The sequence below is a fragment of the Lycorma delicatula genome, chromosome 1, assembly GCF_047948215.1.
Source record: "Lycorma delicatula isolate Av1 chromosome 1, ASM4794821v1, whole genome shotgun sequence".
Lineage (NCBI taxonomy): Eukaryota > Metazoa > Arthropoda > Insecta > Hemiptera > Fulgoridae > Lycorma > Lycorma delicatula.
In genome coordinates, this window is record NC_134455.1 from 294,394,990 (window position 1) to 294,412,968 (window position 17,979).

At 31.1% G+C, this 17,979-nt stretch overlaps 2 protein-coding genes across 7 annotated transcripts in view; one reads left to right on the plus strand and one right to left on the minus strand.

Annotated features, from left to right (window-relative positions):
• The window catches only part of LOC142332952 (transcription initiation factor TFIID subunit 10-like), a 42,306-nt gene extending 33,278 nt beyond the window's left edge, over positions 1–9,028 (plus strand). For both annotated transcript variants that reach the window (XM_075379673.1, XM_075379681.1), the window contains 2 exons: positions 1,903–1,967; positions 8,034–9,028. In XM_075379673.1, the coding sequence (XP_075235788.1) occupies positions 1,903–1,967; positions 8,034–8,235 (267 nt within the window). In that variant the 3' untranslated portion in view covers positions 8,236–9,028. The remainder of the gene's footprint in view (positions 1–1,902; positions 1,968–8,033) is intronic.
• A 4,660-nt stretch (positions 9,029–13,688) lies between these two features.
• Keap1 (kelch like ECH associated protein 1) overlaps positions 13,689–17,979 on the minus strand; it is a 67,385-nt gene continuing 63,094 nt past the window's right edge. For 4 of the 5 annotated variants that reach the window (XM_075379707.1, XM_075379696.1, XM_075379690.1 and 1 more), the window contains one exon: positions 13,689–14,088. In XM_075379707.1, the coding sequence (XP_075235822.1) occupies positions 13,742–14,088 (347 nt within the window). In that variant the 3' untranslated portion in view covers positions 13,689–13,741. The remainder of the gene's footprint in view (positions 14,089–17,979) is intronic. The other variant, XM_075379725.1, reaches the window with a different exon arrangement.

Below are 17,979 nucleotides of genomic sequence, written 5' to 3' on the forward strand. Positions count from 1 at the left end.
GAAATTTTAAATTTGTAAACATATTCTTTCAGTATATCATGTTTGCTGTATCTCAATTTAAAAGAAGTAGCCAATTGTGTTATTCTATCTGTCTAAGAAACACATGATGTGTTATAACCCCATAATGGTCATTTTGTTGTTAGTCTGCCTTACTGTCATCCACAAGGCAGTACATATTGTAGGCCTAAGAGTTCTATAAGGAATTTTTTTAGGTCTGAAAAGTGGCACTGGTTTGGTTTGGATTCATAAACTGATATTTTATGCTTTATTTGTTCTCTTCAATTCCTGATTAAAAAGAATCTCTTAATGAAAAGTTGTGAAAATAAATTCTGTAGTATTCGTTGATAGGAGTCTTATTTAGAAGTTTGGAAGTTGTAGAGTAAAAGCATTTCAGGAATTTTCCAGATGTCAGTCTTGATAATTTTCAGTTAACAGTTTTTTATTTAGATTTTGAATGATATATTGCTGCTGTTCAGAGTAGTACTTTCAAAGAAGTCGAAGGAAAGTAACAGAAGCCGTAGCAGATTACTATGATGAAAATCATTTGAGACCAAACTCCAGTAAGATAAAGGTTTGTGCTTTTCCTTTTCAAAATAAAGAAGTGAAAAGGGAACATATATAGAGTGGAGAGGATCTTAATTGGAAAATTGCAGCAATCCAAGATATTTAGACATCAGGCTTGACCATAGATTGTCTTTAAACAGTGCTGCCTGGAGTTAAAAGGAAAAATTTCCATGATATACAATATTATTTTCAAACTGATAGATTTGACATGGGGAACACAACCAGTAGTACCTTCAGACCATGGGAATGGCTCTGTTTTGGGGCAGAAGAGTACACAGCTCCAGTATGGAAAGTAGCTGCACACACTAGGAATGACAGTGTAGCTGTGAATGATACATAGTACATTGTAACTGGCTGTCTGAAACCAACACCAGTTCACAGGATTTACATGTTAGCTGGTATAGCTGCTCTTAGCATAAGATGGAAGAGGCGGAATAAATGGAAAGGAAAAAACAGGTAATTAAAACACCCTTTGTACAGTCATGTGGCTGTCAATCTTCAGCTTAAATCTGGAAAGTTTTATCTGGAGAACAACTGAGATCTGGTATAAACAGATGTGGAGGGAGACATTACCAAATCAAAAAAAATGGTCTCATATCCAAAGAGGAGCTCCCTTGAGAATATCAGTTGCCATATAATATTTTGTATGTGCTAAATCTACTTAGAAGTCAAGGTAATAAGGTGAGGTGGGGTGTGCAAAGAATAATAGGTGTGATTGTGGGGAGATCCAGACAATACAATATCCGTTCCTGTCCCTAAATGTGGGAGAAACTGGTACCAAGTGATAAGGCAGTCAGAGCTGTTAAGCATTGGAAGTGAAGAATGTGATGGTGTTTTTTTTATTTTCAGACATGGAAAGTAAAGTATTTTTTAACATACCTCAAGTTAACAAGAATATAAGATATTCAAAGGGCATATTATGCATGATACTATTTGTATCTTTCTGGTATTTTTCAATCTTTTTTAATCAGTTATTTGAAAAAAAGTAGTTCTCTGAAAGTGGTGGCTATTAGTCACTTCCCTGTTTCATTCTATTCTGTACTAAACAAATTTCAAATATTTATTGTTTCTGATATCTTCCATTATTTATTTAACATATACAATGTAACAGTTTTCTTGTCCTATTCATTTTACCTTCTGCATCTCTGTTTAACTAAATTAACTTTGGATACCATATGTATATCCTATCAATTTAGTATTTCTTAAATGTTTGCAAAAAGAAGTAATTCTTTTTGCTTATTTTCATTCTTTGGCCTTTACTGTAAACATTACCTAATTTTCAACTTTATTACAAAATATTTTGAACTTATAAATTAATGTGTACATGCAATATTTTAGATTCCAGATGCTGCAACTGCTGCATATCTTAATACTGCCGGTTTTCATGCATCAGATCCTAGAATGTAAGTATAATGTTTACATTATGTTTTTATTTTCCTTACTTCAAATTATTTGATTTTAGTAGTTATTTTGTTAATAAGCTTATACAAAGGTATTGTAAATCATTTTTTCATAAATTAATTTTTTTTTATTTGTTTCTTTTTACATTTTTTTTAGAAAGTTTCCCTTTTACCCGTTGCATTTATTCTATTTCATTTTATTGTGCTGTACTGTATTATAATTGTAAAAATGTTACCATGAGTATTAACAGAACTCATTTTTATTCTTGTGTTTGAATTTATCTTTTCCGTGTTGGTATTATAAATTGCTTCACAAAATTAGGTCGTGTATTTAATGAGTTTATTATATTGTATGTAAAAAACTGGTCATAAAAGTAAGCAAAAAACTTATTAAAGTAAGCAAAGTAAAACATGTACAATAGTGCAGTGTATGAACTTTGTTGAATACCTTTTAACAATAAAACACATGCAAATGTAACAACAGTCAAATATTGTATATAGGAGTAAAAGCATATTTTAACACAATAGAACACTAAATATATAAATCAGTCTTAGTATGCAATGTAGTTCAACAAACAAGCATTTTAAATGTCTGTCTATTCCACTAGTAATCATAAAATTGACATGTATAAACAATTCCAGATTGCTGTTCAAATATAAATTAATTGTGAGTTTTAATACTAGTAGGTTTTTGAATTTTGACATTAAATTAATAAAATAAAATTAGTTAAAACAATCATAATGTTTTTCTTTACATCTTGGATTACTTTTGGCTTGGTAGCATAAAACTCTTTAGTATTTATAACTGTAAATTTTGTGATGAAATTGACTTCTTTATTCATTGAGTATACAGTGATAGTCATATCGCAAGTTCATACTTCTTATATAGAAAAAGTTGGCCTAATTCTTTTATGTGCTTTGTAAATTATACTCTACCTATTGCTTTACTGCCCGAAATTCAGTTTTTTAATGCCACTAGGATGTGATTCATTATCAGTTAGATTTTTTCCATTCATCACATTAGATTTTTGTGAGAAATAGAAGGTCTGGCTTTACCAAGCTCCTCATTTGTTAGTTACCTGATTTTGCATGTGATATTTAGTCCTGTAGAAGGCATATTCGCTCAGTTCACCACATCAGACTGGCTGCATAGTAAACTCTGGTATATAAAATTTGATTTATTTTTTGCCCCAGAAGTGAAAATAGGTAAATCTAATAGCATTTTTCATGCTGAATTCAAATCTGGTTCAAAATTAGTCACATAAGGATCATTAGAGACAAATATTTTAATTTTACATTACAAATTTAAAATGCATTCTTAGTATAATATAATCTTACCAAAAAAGTAGTAATCTTTGATTTTCTATCATATTTTGTATCATGAACATCTCTGTTTAGCGTCTAACAATAGTCATCTAGCATGCTCGGAGCCCACTTGCCCTGGTGCCACTTTTCCATATCTGAAATATCCTGATGGAACCGTTCTCCATTTTCATCACTGGTGTGATTTTAAAAGATCATCCACTATTTCTTTATAATTTTCAGATATATGGTTTCCTAAGAAGTTCTGTCAAATGCTCTTAAAAGACTTCCATGCAGCTTTCTCCACCATATTTATTGTTCTATCGAGGTCTTAATCTTTAAGTAAATGTCCAGTTTTAAGTTCTACAATGATTACTTCTTTGAATTCAAAGTTAAGTAAACTAACTTAAAATTTAAATTTACTTACTTAGTTTTTAACTTGGAAACTTATTTTTTAACAAAGCGAATCCAATCCCACTTCAATCCATTACTTTTCACAGAGTTTCTCATAAGCCCCAGCTTTATATGGAGTGGCGGTAAATAAACTTTCTTTGAATCAGCAAGAGAATTAACAACATCTTTGAATCTTTGAATTAACAACATTATTCTTTCTTGGAGTTAATGCTGTTTGGTTTAGCCACTCTTTCTGTACATAATTGATTTTTTTCGGTCTCTGCTCTCCCACTTGTAAAGAAAACAATAGTATTTGGTGGAACCAAGTTGAAGATCTAGCAACAGAGCAATTACTTTCAGGTCACCACAGATTCCACTGAAATTCTTCATACTTTATTTTATCTAGGAGAAATTTCATGTTCACGTAAGTTTCTTTCAGATCTGTAGCATAAGTTAGTGGCAGTGATGGAAACTCATTATCAATGTGCAGAAGCATGGCAATGTGCAGAGTATGAAATAGTGTGCTTTGATTTTGAACTAATGCCCAAGTAATTGGTGGCATGGGCTTTTGGTTTCCAACAAATTATTGGAACAGCAAAGTTTGTGTATCGAGACCCTTTGACCAGCTTGTAAGGAGTCTCACAAGCACAAAAAATGTGAGGGGCTGAATGTTTGTCTTCATCACCAACTTTGCAGCCAAAATAAAGCTCATAATATTTTTTTTGAGAGGAGTAAAACTACGTTTCTGAAATTTAAATGTTACCTCATCACAAATGTAGCAAAAGCTGTGCAGGTGGGGTTCACGCAATTTCTAAGCATGCAAATTCACACAGTGTACAAACTACAAAAAATATTCACTATACGTCTTGAATTCAAAAGTTGAAATGTTAATTTAGAATACGTTGTAACTGAGAAATGTTTACACTTAACTATATTATATTGGCACATACGAGGTCTGTTCAGAAAATAAGCAAACATTTTTAAGCACATGCCAACAGAGATATTTATTGGTGTGCGTTGGCAGCATTGTGTTCAACATAACATCCTCTGTAACCTCGTGTTCTTGGATTGTTGATATCTCATTTAGTTTTCATGTTATTTAAGTGCAACTTGAAGTGTTGGTAGTGATTTTTGTAATGTGTGATTTTTTGATGATTTAACTTTTGTCTCAATGTCATAGCCATAAACCCAGCTTTCACCTCCTGTTTAGAACCTTTGCATAAATGTTTCATTGTCATTAACTTGTTTAAGAGGTTGCTGCCAACAAATGTCTACTCAATGTTCTTTCTGCTGTTCAGTCATCAAACAAGGAACAAACTTTGCTGCAACTTGATGCGTGTTCAGTTTTTCAGTCAAAATGTCATGGCATGATCCATTTGAGATGCTAACCTCTTCTGTAATTTCTCTGACAGTCAATCGGCAAACACCAGATCATTGATTTTCTGAATGTGGATATCATCAATTGAAGTTGAAGGCCTTCCTGGTCGAGGGTCTTCTTCAATTTACTGACGACCACTTTTAAATTGTGAAAACCATTCTTAACATTGCGTTCAACCCAGAGCATCATCTCCATAAGCTTGTTTAAAAGTTGAAATGGTTCTCTAAAAGTTTTTCCCAGTTTTACGTAAAATTTTATGTTGTATCGTTAGTCCTGAAAATAGCACATTACAAAAATTGCTACTAACACTTAAAGATGTTCCAGAGTAGGTTATGTGGAACACAGTACTACCAACTGCATGCCACCAAATATCTCATGATTAAAAATGGTTATTTTCTGAGCAGACCTTGTACACTTAAAAGATGTACAGATGTCAACAGAGTAAACACTGAATACAGACTGGCCATTGCTTGAACCAGTAACTCAAGACATTATAATCAAAACAGATGTGTGTTTGTGACATCACTTTTGACAAATAATGATGACTAAGTCTGTAAGAAATCCATCTTCTGACTCATTTTAGAATTGCATTATCCAATAGTTATGACGAATTGCATTTTTCTATGCCATTGCAGACTTTTAATAACAAACTAATCATTTTTGAATGCTTAATCAATTCATTTTTTTTTTTCATTTATGGATTGTAAATGCATAATATTATAACATTGAACAATTTCTATAACGTATATAACACTGAACAGGGCATAACTTAAGAACTGAGGGTGATAGAAAGATTTTTGTTAACATTTATGAATTTAGGGGGGAAAATACATAAAGAAACAATACTACTTGCTCTGGAACAAAATTTTGTTTACAAGTGTATGCTTTGCATACATCACATCTGTTAAAGGCAGATCGTGTAAAGTTATAAATTAATTTGCCATTTTCTGTAGGAATACATTATTTTCAGTCGGTGGGTGAAATTTTAAAAAAATAATACAAAATATTTCATTTTATATATTCATAAATTAAATGGTATGCTGAAAATTTAGGTTCATCCAGTTAATGTTATTTAAAGACTAATAAATAGAACAGAATAATATCATGAGTTTAATAAGAAGTTTCCCTAAGAGACAAATTTTTTTTTTCTAATAAAAGTGTTTCCATTGAATCCGAACAATTTACATAGAAGTTCCCATACCCCTCCCTACAAGGGTGTGCTACTGTTTTGAAACTGGCGCAATATTCAGTCCCTAAGAAATTATTTTATTACAGCTAGTATCCCTGCTGTCATTCACTCGTCTTCTTGTTGTGTTGCAAAACCATGATATGAACAAACACAGTTACAGTATTGAAGAGCGGTTGATGATGCATGGGCAAACAACTTCATAAATAATGAGTGCTTTAACAAAGAATCACCTTGTAAAACATCAATTTGCTTCTGGCAATATTAAAGACTGGGGCAGGATGCAAGTGCAAAGATGTATCACCACCATTGATTCAGTTGAACAGTCACAGATTAAATCTGTTCATAAATGAGTGGCTGATCTTATATAGCAGTCAACAATGCATGATCATATTAAAAAAGATTTGAATATGAAACCATTTTGACCAGTTTTTGTGAATGGAACTTTTTGGATGGAGACATGGAACAAGCATGCCTGCTGTGCTTTATTAACATGATTTCCAAATGCAGTGTTCCACACAAACATGTTGTTTTCTGGTGAATGTGCAATTTATTACAATTCATGATCCAGGAATATGGTTTTCAGGGCTAAAGTGGAATTTTGAACACGAATTGAAGAGGAACTAAATACATACAAGGCCTTAGAAGACATGACATTTGTTCAGTCCATATTTTTTTTAGGAATAAATGAATGGTGGTCCTTATTTACAAATCTTGAAAGGGTGGTTAACATCTCAACTTCTAGCTGGATATCATGGAATGTGTCTGGATACAGCAAGCTGAAGCTGCAGCTCGTTTCACTCTGACCGCATGATTTCCTAAATGACCAATTTCCAAGCCACTGGATTGGATGTGATTCACTAGCAGCACCAGCCCCATTGCAGTGGGCCATCAAATGGTCCAACCTTGTTGCATCCATATTGGATCATGGAGAATAATCAAGGCCTATGTATCTTGAAGTCAATGCACAATAAATGAGGAATTTATAACAATGTGAAGGAATCCTTTCAATCCATAACATGCCAAAGAGGATATGGAGGTTCATAACTGTTTGTTCAGCATGATAGTCCACCCACAGAATCATGGATAAATAATTTGTAAGTACAGATCTACATAAATGTTCAAAATTTATACTAAGCCAGAAAAAATATTTGTCAAGGCTACACTCAGGGACTTCTCAGACATGCTGCACATTGTCCTCTGGTGATCAGCTGAATTGTGACTTAATGATTTACTTCTCAAGTCACATGGAAAAGTATTGAAACTTTTCATGATCAATTACAAATTTTATTGTAATTGTGCACATTACATATTATTATTTGGTTTATTTGTAGAATGAGTTAATGATTTGAGAATAAAATTTTTCAGTCTTTTCTTATTAAGAGTAGACAAAATCTATTTTGAAAAGCTTAATAACATGGTGGCCAGCTTGATATTTATAAAGAACAAGTTATTTGATACTATCAATTGCAGTTCTGTTTGTTTAGGTATGGGCAAAACATGAAATATTACATATTTTACATGGCATTTATTAATATTTAACAATTAAAAACATTACTTATTAGTTATACTTTACTAACCAGGTTTAACGGTACATACTCATTTTTTATCCAGTTCTCGTAGATGATTGAAGTTAAATGACATTGGATATAGTTTTTCTGCATGCAGTTGTAATATACTTTAGTTGCTGATTACGATAACATCAGTGCTAGTTAGAATAATAAAAATTTATTCAGTATTTTTATTATTTGGATATATAATTGTAATGAAATTTAGGCTTGTAAATTGATTATTTTGCGTCTTTTTCCAGAGTTCGATTAATATCACTGGCTGCACAGAAGTTCATTTCAGATATAGCAAATGATGCATTACAACACTGTAAAGTGCGAAGTTCAAATCAAACTTCAAAAACTAAAGGAAAAGATAGACGTTATATATTAACAATGGAAGATCTTGCTCCAGCTTTAGCAGAATATGGTATTACTGTTCGTAAACCACCTTATTATGTTTAAAATACATTTTTGACTGTATTTTTTAATATAACTTTTTTCCCTATGTATATATACTCATTGTACAGTTTATGGTAAATCAATTTTCTACAATGTAATATGAATAAATTTTCTTGTGAGATGTTATATTTTAGAAATTTACTTTTATTTGAAATGGTGATGTTATTCCCTTCAGTTTATCGTTCTTGTTACATTTCATAGAGATTTAAGCCATGTTAATATTCTGAATGGCTTGTTTTGTATTCTTATGAAGTTAGTTACTGAATTTTAGTTAAATGTAATGTTTCAATTATTTATAACTGAAAAAAAAACAAGTTAAAAAAACTGTAAAAATAAGTTATATATAACTTGTTTTTTGATCACAGGTTTTCAATCAATGTTTGAAAATAATCTGCAGAGTAAGCTATGTATTGTATATTATAGAGCAGTATTAAAAATAAAACTAACAATAAGATAGTAAAAAAAATAAAAATTATTGACCCAGAAATGGCGTCTGTATCTATTGTATTATATTCTTGTCAGTATTATATGCATTACTCCAAATTTTATTCTAAAACTTGTAATTTAAGTATAAATAATAATAATTCATTACTTCTGTTTAAATTGTAATTTAAAATGTAATTAATTGTAATATCTATTTTTCATAACTTCTGTTTAAAATTGTAATTATAGCTTCATTCATGTTTTATTGTTTATTTAAAAATCATTTTTATTCCGTGGAAGACTGATGAAAAAAGCTTATCTCAATAACAAGAAAAATATTATTATGTTGAATAAACATAGAGTAAAATAAAAATGTCAGTAGTTTGATTTACTCTTTACTTATTACATTCTACTAGCAGAAATCATGTATATAATACTAATTTCATTCAATTAAATGAATGGATTTTCTCTTGATCTGTTAATTTATTGTGTGATGAAAAAGTTAAAAGATGCATCGCTTAGGAACTTGGGATAGGTACACTGATATTTCAGTAACATGTAAATACTTGTCTAAAAGAGACTGCTGATGTTATTAAACCATGTCTCCTGTTGGAGGTGGAAGAACGTTTCTAGTGAAAATATATAGGTCAGTCTGATCATAACACCATGTCCTCTTTGAAAAAAAAAGGATCTGTAGGAAATTGAAATAATGATAGGAACGTGGTCACTTCCATGTAAATCATCAACCATGGATCAAGAGAATTGGGGACTCAACACCATAACACCATGCTTGAGAGTGTCAGATCTGCACAGAATCTAATAACTTATTTCTCATAAAAAGTTAATACTCATCTGACAAAATTAAATCTGTTTTATATTTAGGTATAATTTAATTATTAAAATTATATATAATTTCTGTACTTAGGTGGATCAAGTTGGATTATACATATTTTTGTATTCAGTTTTTAATAAAACTGAATATATATATAAAACAGGTCATTTAATACAATGTTTTCATTCGTATATAGATTTATTGTGTAAAATATACATGTATTATGAATCTAGCAAGTAATAATATTGTAATACAATTATTTCTTTTAACCTTTTCCCATCATAATGATCCGCGGTTGATTAGCACTCCGCGAAAATATGTTGGTATCTGATTGCCTCCCTTCATAGTCTTATGCTACCCTGTTGTGAATAAATTTTCAAAATTAAAGAGATTTAACAGATTTTGACAAATAAAACCGTTACGATTGGATATTTTTTATGCCTGTAACAACAGAATTTTTTTCCGCATTTCTACTGCGTTTTTTATTAGCAATATTTTTTTTTTGCTTTGTGTTTATGAAACATAGTTTGCTGATTTTAAAAATAATACTTTCAAGCAAATCGGTTGAAAATTGGGCAAAATATGATGAAAAACCCATGTCATAAATCACAGATTAGTAACATATGTTAGTATAAGTGAAAGTAGAATCAGAAAACTTTTTTTTTTGTCTTCAGTCATTTGACTGGTTTGATGCAGCTCTCCAAGATTCCCTATCTAGTGCTAGTCATTTCATTTCAGTATACCCTCTACATCCAACATCCCTAACAATTTGTTTTACATATTCCAAACGTGGCCTGCCTACACAATTTTTCCCTTCTACCTGTCCTTCCAATATTAAAGCGACTATTCCAGGATGCCTTAGTATGTGGCCTATAAGTCTGTCTCTCTTTTAACTATATTTTTCCAAATGCTTCTTTCTTCATCTATTTGCCGCAATACCTCTTCATTTGTCACTTTATCCACCCATCTGATTTTTAACATTCTCCTATAGCACCACATTTCAAAAGCTTCTAATCTTTTCTTCTCAGATACTCAGATTGTCCAAGTTTCACTTCCATATAAAGCGACACTCCAAAAATATACTTCAAAAATATTTTCCTGACATTTAAATTAATTTTTGATGTAAACAAATTATATTTCTTACTGAAGGCTCGTTTAGCTTGTGCTATTCGGCATTTTATATCGCTCCTGCTTCGTCCATCTTTAGTAATTCTACTTCCCAAATAACAAAATTCTTCTACCTCCATAATCTTTTCTCCTCCTATTTTCACATTCAGTGGTCCATCTTTTTATTTCTACTACATTTCATTACTTTTGTTTTGTTATTGTTTATTTTCATGCGATAGTTCTTGCGTAGGACCTCATCTATGCCGTTTATTGTTTCTTCTAAATCCTTTTTACTCTCGGCTAGAATTACTATATCATCAGCAAATCGTAGCATATTTATCTTTTCACCTTGTACTGTTACTCCGAATCTAAATTGTTCTTTAACATCATTAACTGCTAGTTCCATGTATAGATTAAAAAGTAACGGAGATAGGGAACATCCTTGTCGGACTCCCTTTCTTATTACGGCTTCTTTCTTATGTTCTTCAATTGTTACTGTTGCTGTTTGGTTCCTGTACATGTTAGCAATTGTTCTTCTATCTCTGTATTTGAACCCTAATTTTTTTAAAATGCTGAGCATTTTATTCCAGTCTACGTTATCGAATACCTGGATAAGGATAAAACGTAGTTTTATAAAAATTCCCACCACTCAAAAGGCTATTCAGATTGACAAAAAACCATTTTTACTGTATACTCTTATTCATTACGAATCGATATGTATTACATGTTTACCAATATCATTTGTCAGAAAAAATATTTATAGACCTCAAGTAAAAGTGACGTATTTATGACCACAAATTCCTTCTTCTTTTTTTTTCTGTGCCGTATATCATAATTTATTATGTGTTTCAATACACCAATATGTTGTTAGTAAGATAAGCTATTTTTGTAAATAATAAATAAATCCGTAACCCTCATAGCAATTATAATACACAAGTCACACACACACAAGCAAATTTCTGAGAAAAAAATGGTTATATTCTTTCTAGTCTAAATAAAACATTTTACATCGTATAAACGTTGTTCAAATTGTGTAATAAAACTGATTCCTTTGTGAATATAAAACAAAATAACCAACTTAGATGCTATATAAAATGATTTTGTAACAGCGTTTTAAAACTGACGCCGTACATAGCCAGTTCCAAGGCTACATGATCTCAAAAGGTTAAACTGAGTGAGTATACATTTGATGAATAAAACTTATTTACTTATATACAAAATTGTTCAACAGTAGTCATTGAGTACAATTTTCTTTCTTACATAGTTAAACTGAACAGAACACATTAAAAAAAAAATACTCCCAAATGTTTGTTTAGAAGAAACAAAAAAAAAGAAGATAAATTGGGTACTCCTGAGGTTTGTCTATATGGGAGTTACTAAACTTACAATTATAAAAAAAAAAAAAAAACAAATAATTAATAATTTATATTTTCTTTGTGTTTGTATGTACTAAGATATTGTTTTCCATTGGACCGTTAAACAATTAGTCTATGAGCTTTTTAGTTGAGATAAAGACTATATCATATTGATATTTAGTCTGTAGTTGAAATCTTATTTTCTTTTAAAATATCAGAGACAACTAGAAAATAGGTCTGCGTTATCTTTTTTAAAAAAGAGTTGCATTTTTTCTAAATTTAACAATCTTGCTACCAAATTTCATATTTGCAGGTAGTGCTCTGAATATACGGGGGGGGGGGGGGCAACATAAAGATAAAATTTACTACTCACTTCTTTGTTGGGTCTTGGGGGAAGTGTTGCACCCAAGGAATTCAATCTATCTGTAGATTGATGGCCACTTTTAATACAAAAATCATTTCTTAAGTTTTGTAAAGCTGTAGAATTCCTCAGTGGAAAGATATTATTCCGTTCTTCGAACAAAAGGAGTGAACGATGGGCATGAGGTTTATGTGCCATTGGTCAAATTATAAATTTCTGGCTTATCATCACTGGTCTGATTTCTGTGAGGTATGCTCCTGCCCATATCTCAATTCTATATTGTAGTCTACTTTACACCAATTCATAATAGCTTATTCATTACATAGCTTGGGCAGAAGGTATACACAAAATATAATTTATGATGTATTATCAACCTTCTTAAATTTGCAATACACTAACACCAACTCAAACATGAATTTATTGTTAACTACATGACACAATTGACCAGTCCACAATGTGCATTTTTACAGCTAGTGGCTGATCAGTATTTGTTTTTATCTCATAACAAATTAATTTGGTTTTCCCTATGCTCAGCAATTCACTGCATATTAGACCAATGAATAGATCCCTATTGTTAGCAGCATAACTTCACACGGTATCATTTGGAAAAACTGTAAATTTCCCATTTAATGATCCCTCTCGCAGGTCATTAATAAATGTTAAGAAAAGCTCCATGGATAACCCTGAACCCTGGGGAACTCAACATTTTACTAAACTACCCACACTCAGGGTGTCTGATATGCAAATTTGTTGTGTCTGGTTTAATAAGTTAAATGTTAAATTGATAAGTTAAATGTTTAAAACAAATGCTTTAAAAAATCTATTATATTTTAAATGAAAATTGAATAAAGGGGTGTAAAAATTGTTATTATGAACTAAAAAATCATAATTATTGGCAGAGATTCAAAATTATTTATTTAATTTATCATATGTTAGAGATACTGTTCAAAATGTTTTGTTAATGTAACATAGAATATTAAAAAAAATTCTACTGATTGTGTAGTTTTGCATTCAAAATTCAATTAATTAATTCTTCCCTTGAATAAAGTTTCATTTCTTTAACTACCTTTTAAAAGTTTCTCACAAATAATAATCAAAGGACCTAAGTTTATACAACATGCTTCTTTATTTTGACCTGTAAAATGTATTCCAGTACAAATAAATTAATATATACCTACACTCAGTAGGGAAACAATAATATATAAAGGATATAAAAATCGATAACATTTATCAATAAATTAATTTGCAAAATACACTAAAAGCTCTCATGAAGGCAATGAAAATGTAAAAAAATCATCCAGGCTCTCAAGTGGTAAACCAAAGTATTAAAAAAAAATGGTGTAAAGGATTGGGAAAGGGAATTATTGAAACAAAGTAAAAAAAAAAATATTCACTAACTTTTATTATTTTAAGAATAAATATCACAGTAAGCTACGTATTTACATGATTATTTGGTTCACAATGTATAGTGCACTGATGATATGAGACTGCACAAGCATGTCCTGATCTACTTGAAGGTAATGAAACTCCTTCAGTCCATACATCAGTCTCTGGATTATAAACTTCAACTATAGATAAAAATGATTCACCATCAAATCCTCCAATTGCATAAAGTTGACCGGTGAGCATGCATAATGTTAACGCACTTCTAGCTACACTTATACTTGCTACATATTCCCATTTATTTGATTCAGTATCATATCTCTCTACTGATTTTAACTGATTTCTACCATCATAACCACCAGCAACATATATAAATTGATTAAGAGCTGCTACACCTGACAAATAAAAGAACCAATTTGATATTCTGCACTGAACTGAATAAAAATTAACAATTAAAACATTTTTACAACAGTTATAGTGTTGTTTTTTAACCATCAGTTTTTAAAATTGTCTTCTAAAAAATGCCAATAGTTAGCAGTTATTCAGCCAAATAATAGTTACATCCAGGTTTACATAGATATTTAGATTGAGAAAATAAGAGGAATAAGAAGGCTATTTTTATGCAGTAGTCACCACAGCTATACATTTTTTATATAGTGTATACCACTGAAGATGGTGATGTTTGTATTACAACTATTGCATCTATCTTGATTTTTAAAATTCTTTTTGTAATCATGGTAAAACTGAAAAAATTGTCATAATTTGTTTCTGACAATTTGATATTAACAAAAATGTTTTTTTTTTTTTTGTTTTTTTTAGTTATTTCTGAATAAAACACATTAAGTCACTTTTTTCATTCTCAGTTTAATTCTTACTAATCAAGAGAGAAAAGAGTTGTGATTTTTCAGCTACTTTCTAAGAGGGGCAACTTTACCAAACATAAACCACATAGACACTTTTTTTTATTCAATAAAACACCTTTTATGCAGCAAAAAATCTTAATAGAAGATTACGATTTTTAAGTATACAGAATTTTACATGTATAAATTGTTTGAGTGAAACAAATTTTTTTTTTTTCAAAAATAAAACACTTATTTTGCAACCAATAGAATCTTTAATTAATCTAAATTTTCAATTTAAAAAAAATCAGTTTTTTAACCACAGGCATTATGTTTATAAAAATGGAGCTTCATAAGATAACTATGTGTAATGCTCAAGAGAATCGCAACTAGTATGTAATATTACAAAGTAACTAAATTTTGCTTAATCATAATTTTAACCCCAGATCAATCAATAAATGTCAACAGATACTGTGAAACCCTCAAAAAGCTTTGTTGGGCCATTCAAAACAAAAGAAGGCACATGACAACGGGAGTATCTGTTGCATGATAACACCTGATCCCACAATGCATGAAAAATGGTTGATCTCAACAGCTTTAGTTGTGATATTTTAGAACCATCCTACCCATAGTCCTGACCTGGCACCAAGTAACTTTTTTCTTTTCACCCTTTTAAAAAAGGACCATACGGGCAGAAAACACTTTCCAACTGACAAAGAGATGGAGAATGCTCATAGGAGATTGTGGCAGGGACATGTGACACAGGAATACCAAAGCTGATATCCCGGCTGACCAAATGCTTGAAACTGAATGGCGGATAAGAAGGAAGATATTGTACACTTATGTATTATGCCACATAAGTTTTATTAATAAAATCCATAATTCAATTTTTATAAAATGTTAAACCTAACTGTCCTAACATACCACATATTGAGAACTGCTACTATACATATATAGTATGTATTGTTAGCCAGTTGCATACAACTGGCTAACAAATGAAGGGACCGAGTTACTCTCGGTACAAAAAATTCTCCTCCATTAACAAGTGCCAACGGTCTTCTGAGAGGACAGATAAGCACTCTATTGCCTGAAGGTGGGAAACTGCCCCACAAAAACCAACAAACTTCTTCAAGAAGTCAATGATATTAAAATATAGAAGGCAGCAGAAAACGACTATATTTACGATCCTAACAATAATGATTATGGCTTATGCTATGATGGTTATGTTATATTCCTCTGTTAAATATTCTGAAATTAAAACAGCTTCTCATTCGAATCTCAAAGAGAAACAACAAAAGTTAAAGGACCAATTGCATACTCCTGTATGCAATTTGACATTCCAAGTTCCTACTTGGAATGTCAAAACTTTGTTACAGAGTCCATTTCATAGATTTAGAGAAGGCTTTTGATAAGAGTCAAATGGGAGAAAATGGCTAAAGATTTTAAAAAATAAAAAAGTAGAACAGAAAGATAGAAGGTTAATTAAAGAATTATAAACAAGACAAACAGCAAAAAGAAAAGTTAATAAAAATATGAGTGACCAGGCGGGTTTAGGTCAAGGTGTTAGGCAATGATGCTGCCTTTCACAATCACTGTTCAATATTTACATAGATAATATAATAAGGAATGTATTCTAACAGAAAAAGAAATAAGTATAGGAGGTTGAAAAATAAGATGTAAAAGGTTTGCTGATGAAGGGTAATTCCAGCTGATAGCACAAACAAGCTTCAAAGATTGTTAACGATCCTCGAGGAAGGAATGAAAGAGTATAGAATGAAAATATATATAGGAAAAATTAAAGTAATAGAAGTAAACAACAAAGATGATTTGGTAGTAAGGACAAATGAAGGAAGAATAGAAAAAGTAAAAAATTAAGATATTCTGAGGGAAGACTATGGTGACAGATGACTGAAAGAGCACAAAGAAATGAAATGAAGGATAGCAATGGCAAAGGAGCATTTAGTAAAACGGGAGAAAATATTAATAGTTTAGACTAAGGAGTTAAGGAAGATGTAAGCCAAAGCTATGTGTGGAGTTGTCTTGTATGGAAGTGACGCATGGACAATGAGGAAGAAAGGAACAAATTGAGGCTTTTGAAATGTGGGTATGGAGAAATGGAGATGAATGATTAAAGTGAGGAATGAAGAAGTAATAAACAAAGTTAAAGAAGAAAGAGCACTTATGTGGGAAGTATATAAAACAAAAAAAGGGTACTGGTTGAGATATGTGGTTGAAGGAAGTGAAATCCTAACAGCATTTGAAGGATCAGCAAAAGAAGAAAGCTAGCGGAGAAAGAAGAAGGATAAGTTAATAGATGAGGTGAAGATTGGAAACTACAAGGGGACACAAGAGAAGGCTTGGGATAGAAATGAATGGAGACAGCAGTGTTGTAAGGAACATGCCGTCCAGCAAAGTACCAGAAGATGATGAGATCAATTAAGAAATTATAGATCAACTTTATGGTAACAATATTTTTTAATATTCCACTAATAGCTTCACCAAAATATTACTTTTAATTTAGTTAATATTATCCCACTATGAATCACAAGACCTTGCTGATGGTGAGGGGACGACTTTTGGTCAGGTGATTTTAGAATTAACTCAGCGTCAGTCAAATAAAGGGCAGGCAGGAGTAGGTTTTGTAATGAAAAAGAAAATAAGGAAGAGAGTACAGTATTTCAAAAAGTTTAGCAATAGAATCATTGCAACAAGAATAAAATCAAAACCTAAGCCGACAATGATTGTTAACAAGTGCAAGTATATGTCTACAAGTGAGGTAGTATGTATGTATGATGATGCGGTAGTATGTATATGAAGAAATTATCAAAGGAATTAAACACATAAAAGTGGATGTAAATTTACAGTTGGAGATTGAAATGCAAGCATCGGAAAATGCAAGGAAGGAAATATTGAGGGTGAATATGGACTGGGCAAAAGGAATGAAAGAAAGGATCGATCAACTTATTGAGTTTTGCACGAAGGATAATTTAGTAATAGCCAACACCCAGTTTAAAAATCATAATAGAAGTATATGCATATGGAAAAAGCCTGGAGATACTGCAAGGTATCAGATAGATTATATCATGGTTAAACAAAGATTTAGAAATCAACTCATTGATTGCAAAGCATATCCAGGAGCAGACACTGATAGTGATCATAATTTACAGATAATGAAATGTAGATTGGGGTTTAAAAATCTGAAGAAAAGGTGTCAGATGAATCGGTGGAATTAAGAGAAGCTTGAGGAAGAGGAGGTAAAGAATATTTTTGAGGACATCGCAAGAGATCTGAGCAAAAAGATAAGGTAGAAAATATAGAAGAATGGGAGATTGTTAAAAAGGAAATTCTTAAATCAGCAGAAGAAGAGATATGGTAGGAAACCTTGGATTTCAGATGATATATTGCAGCTGATGGATGAACATATAAAGTATAAGAATGCTAGTGATG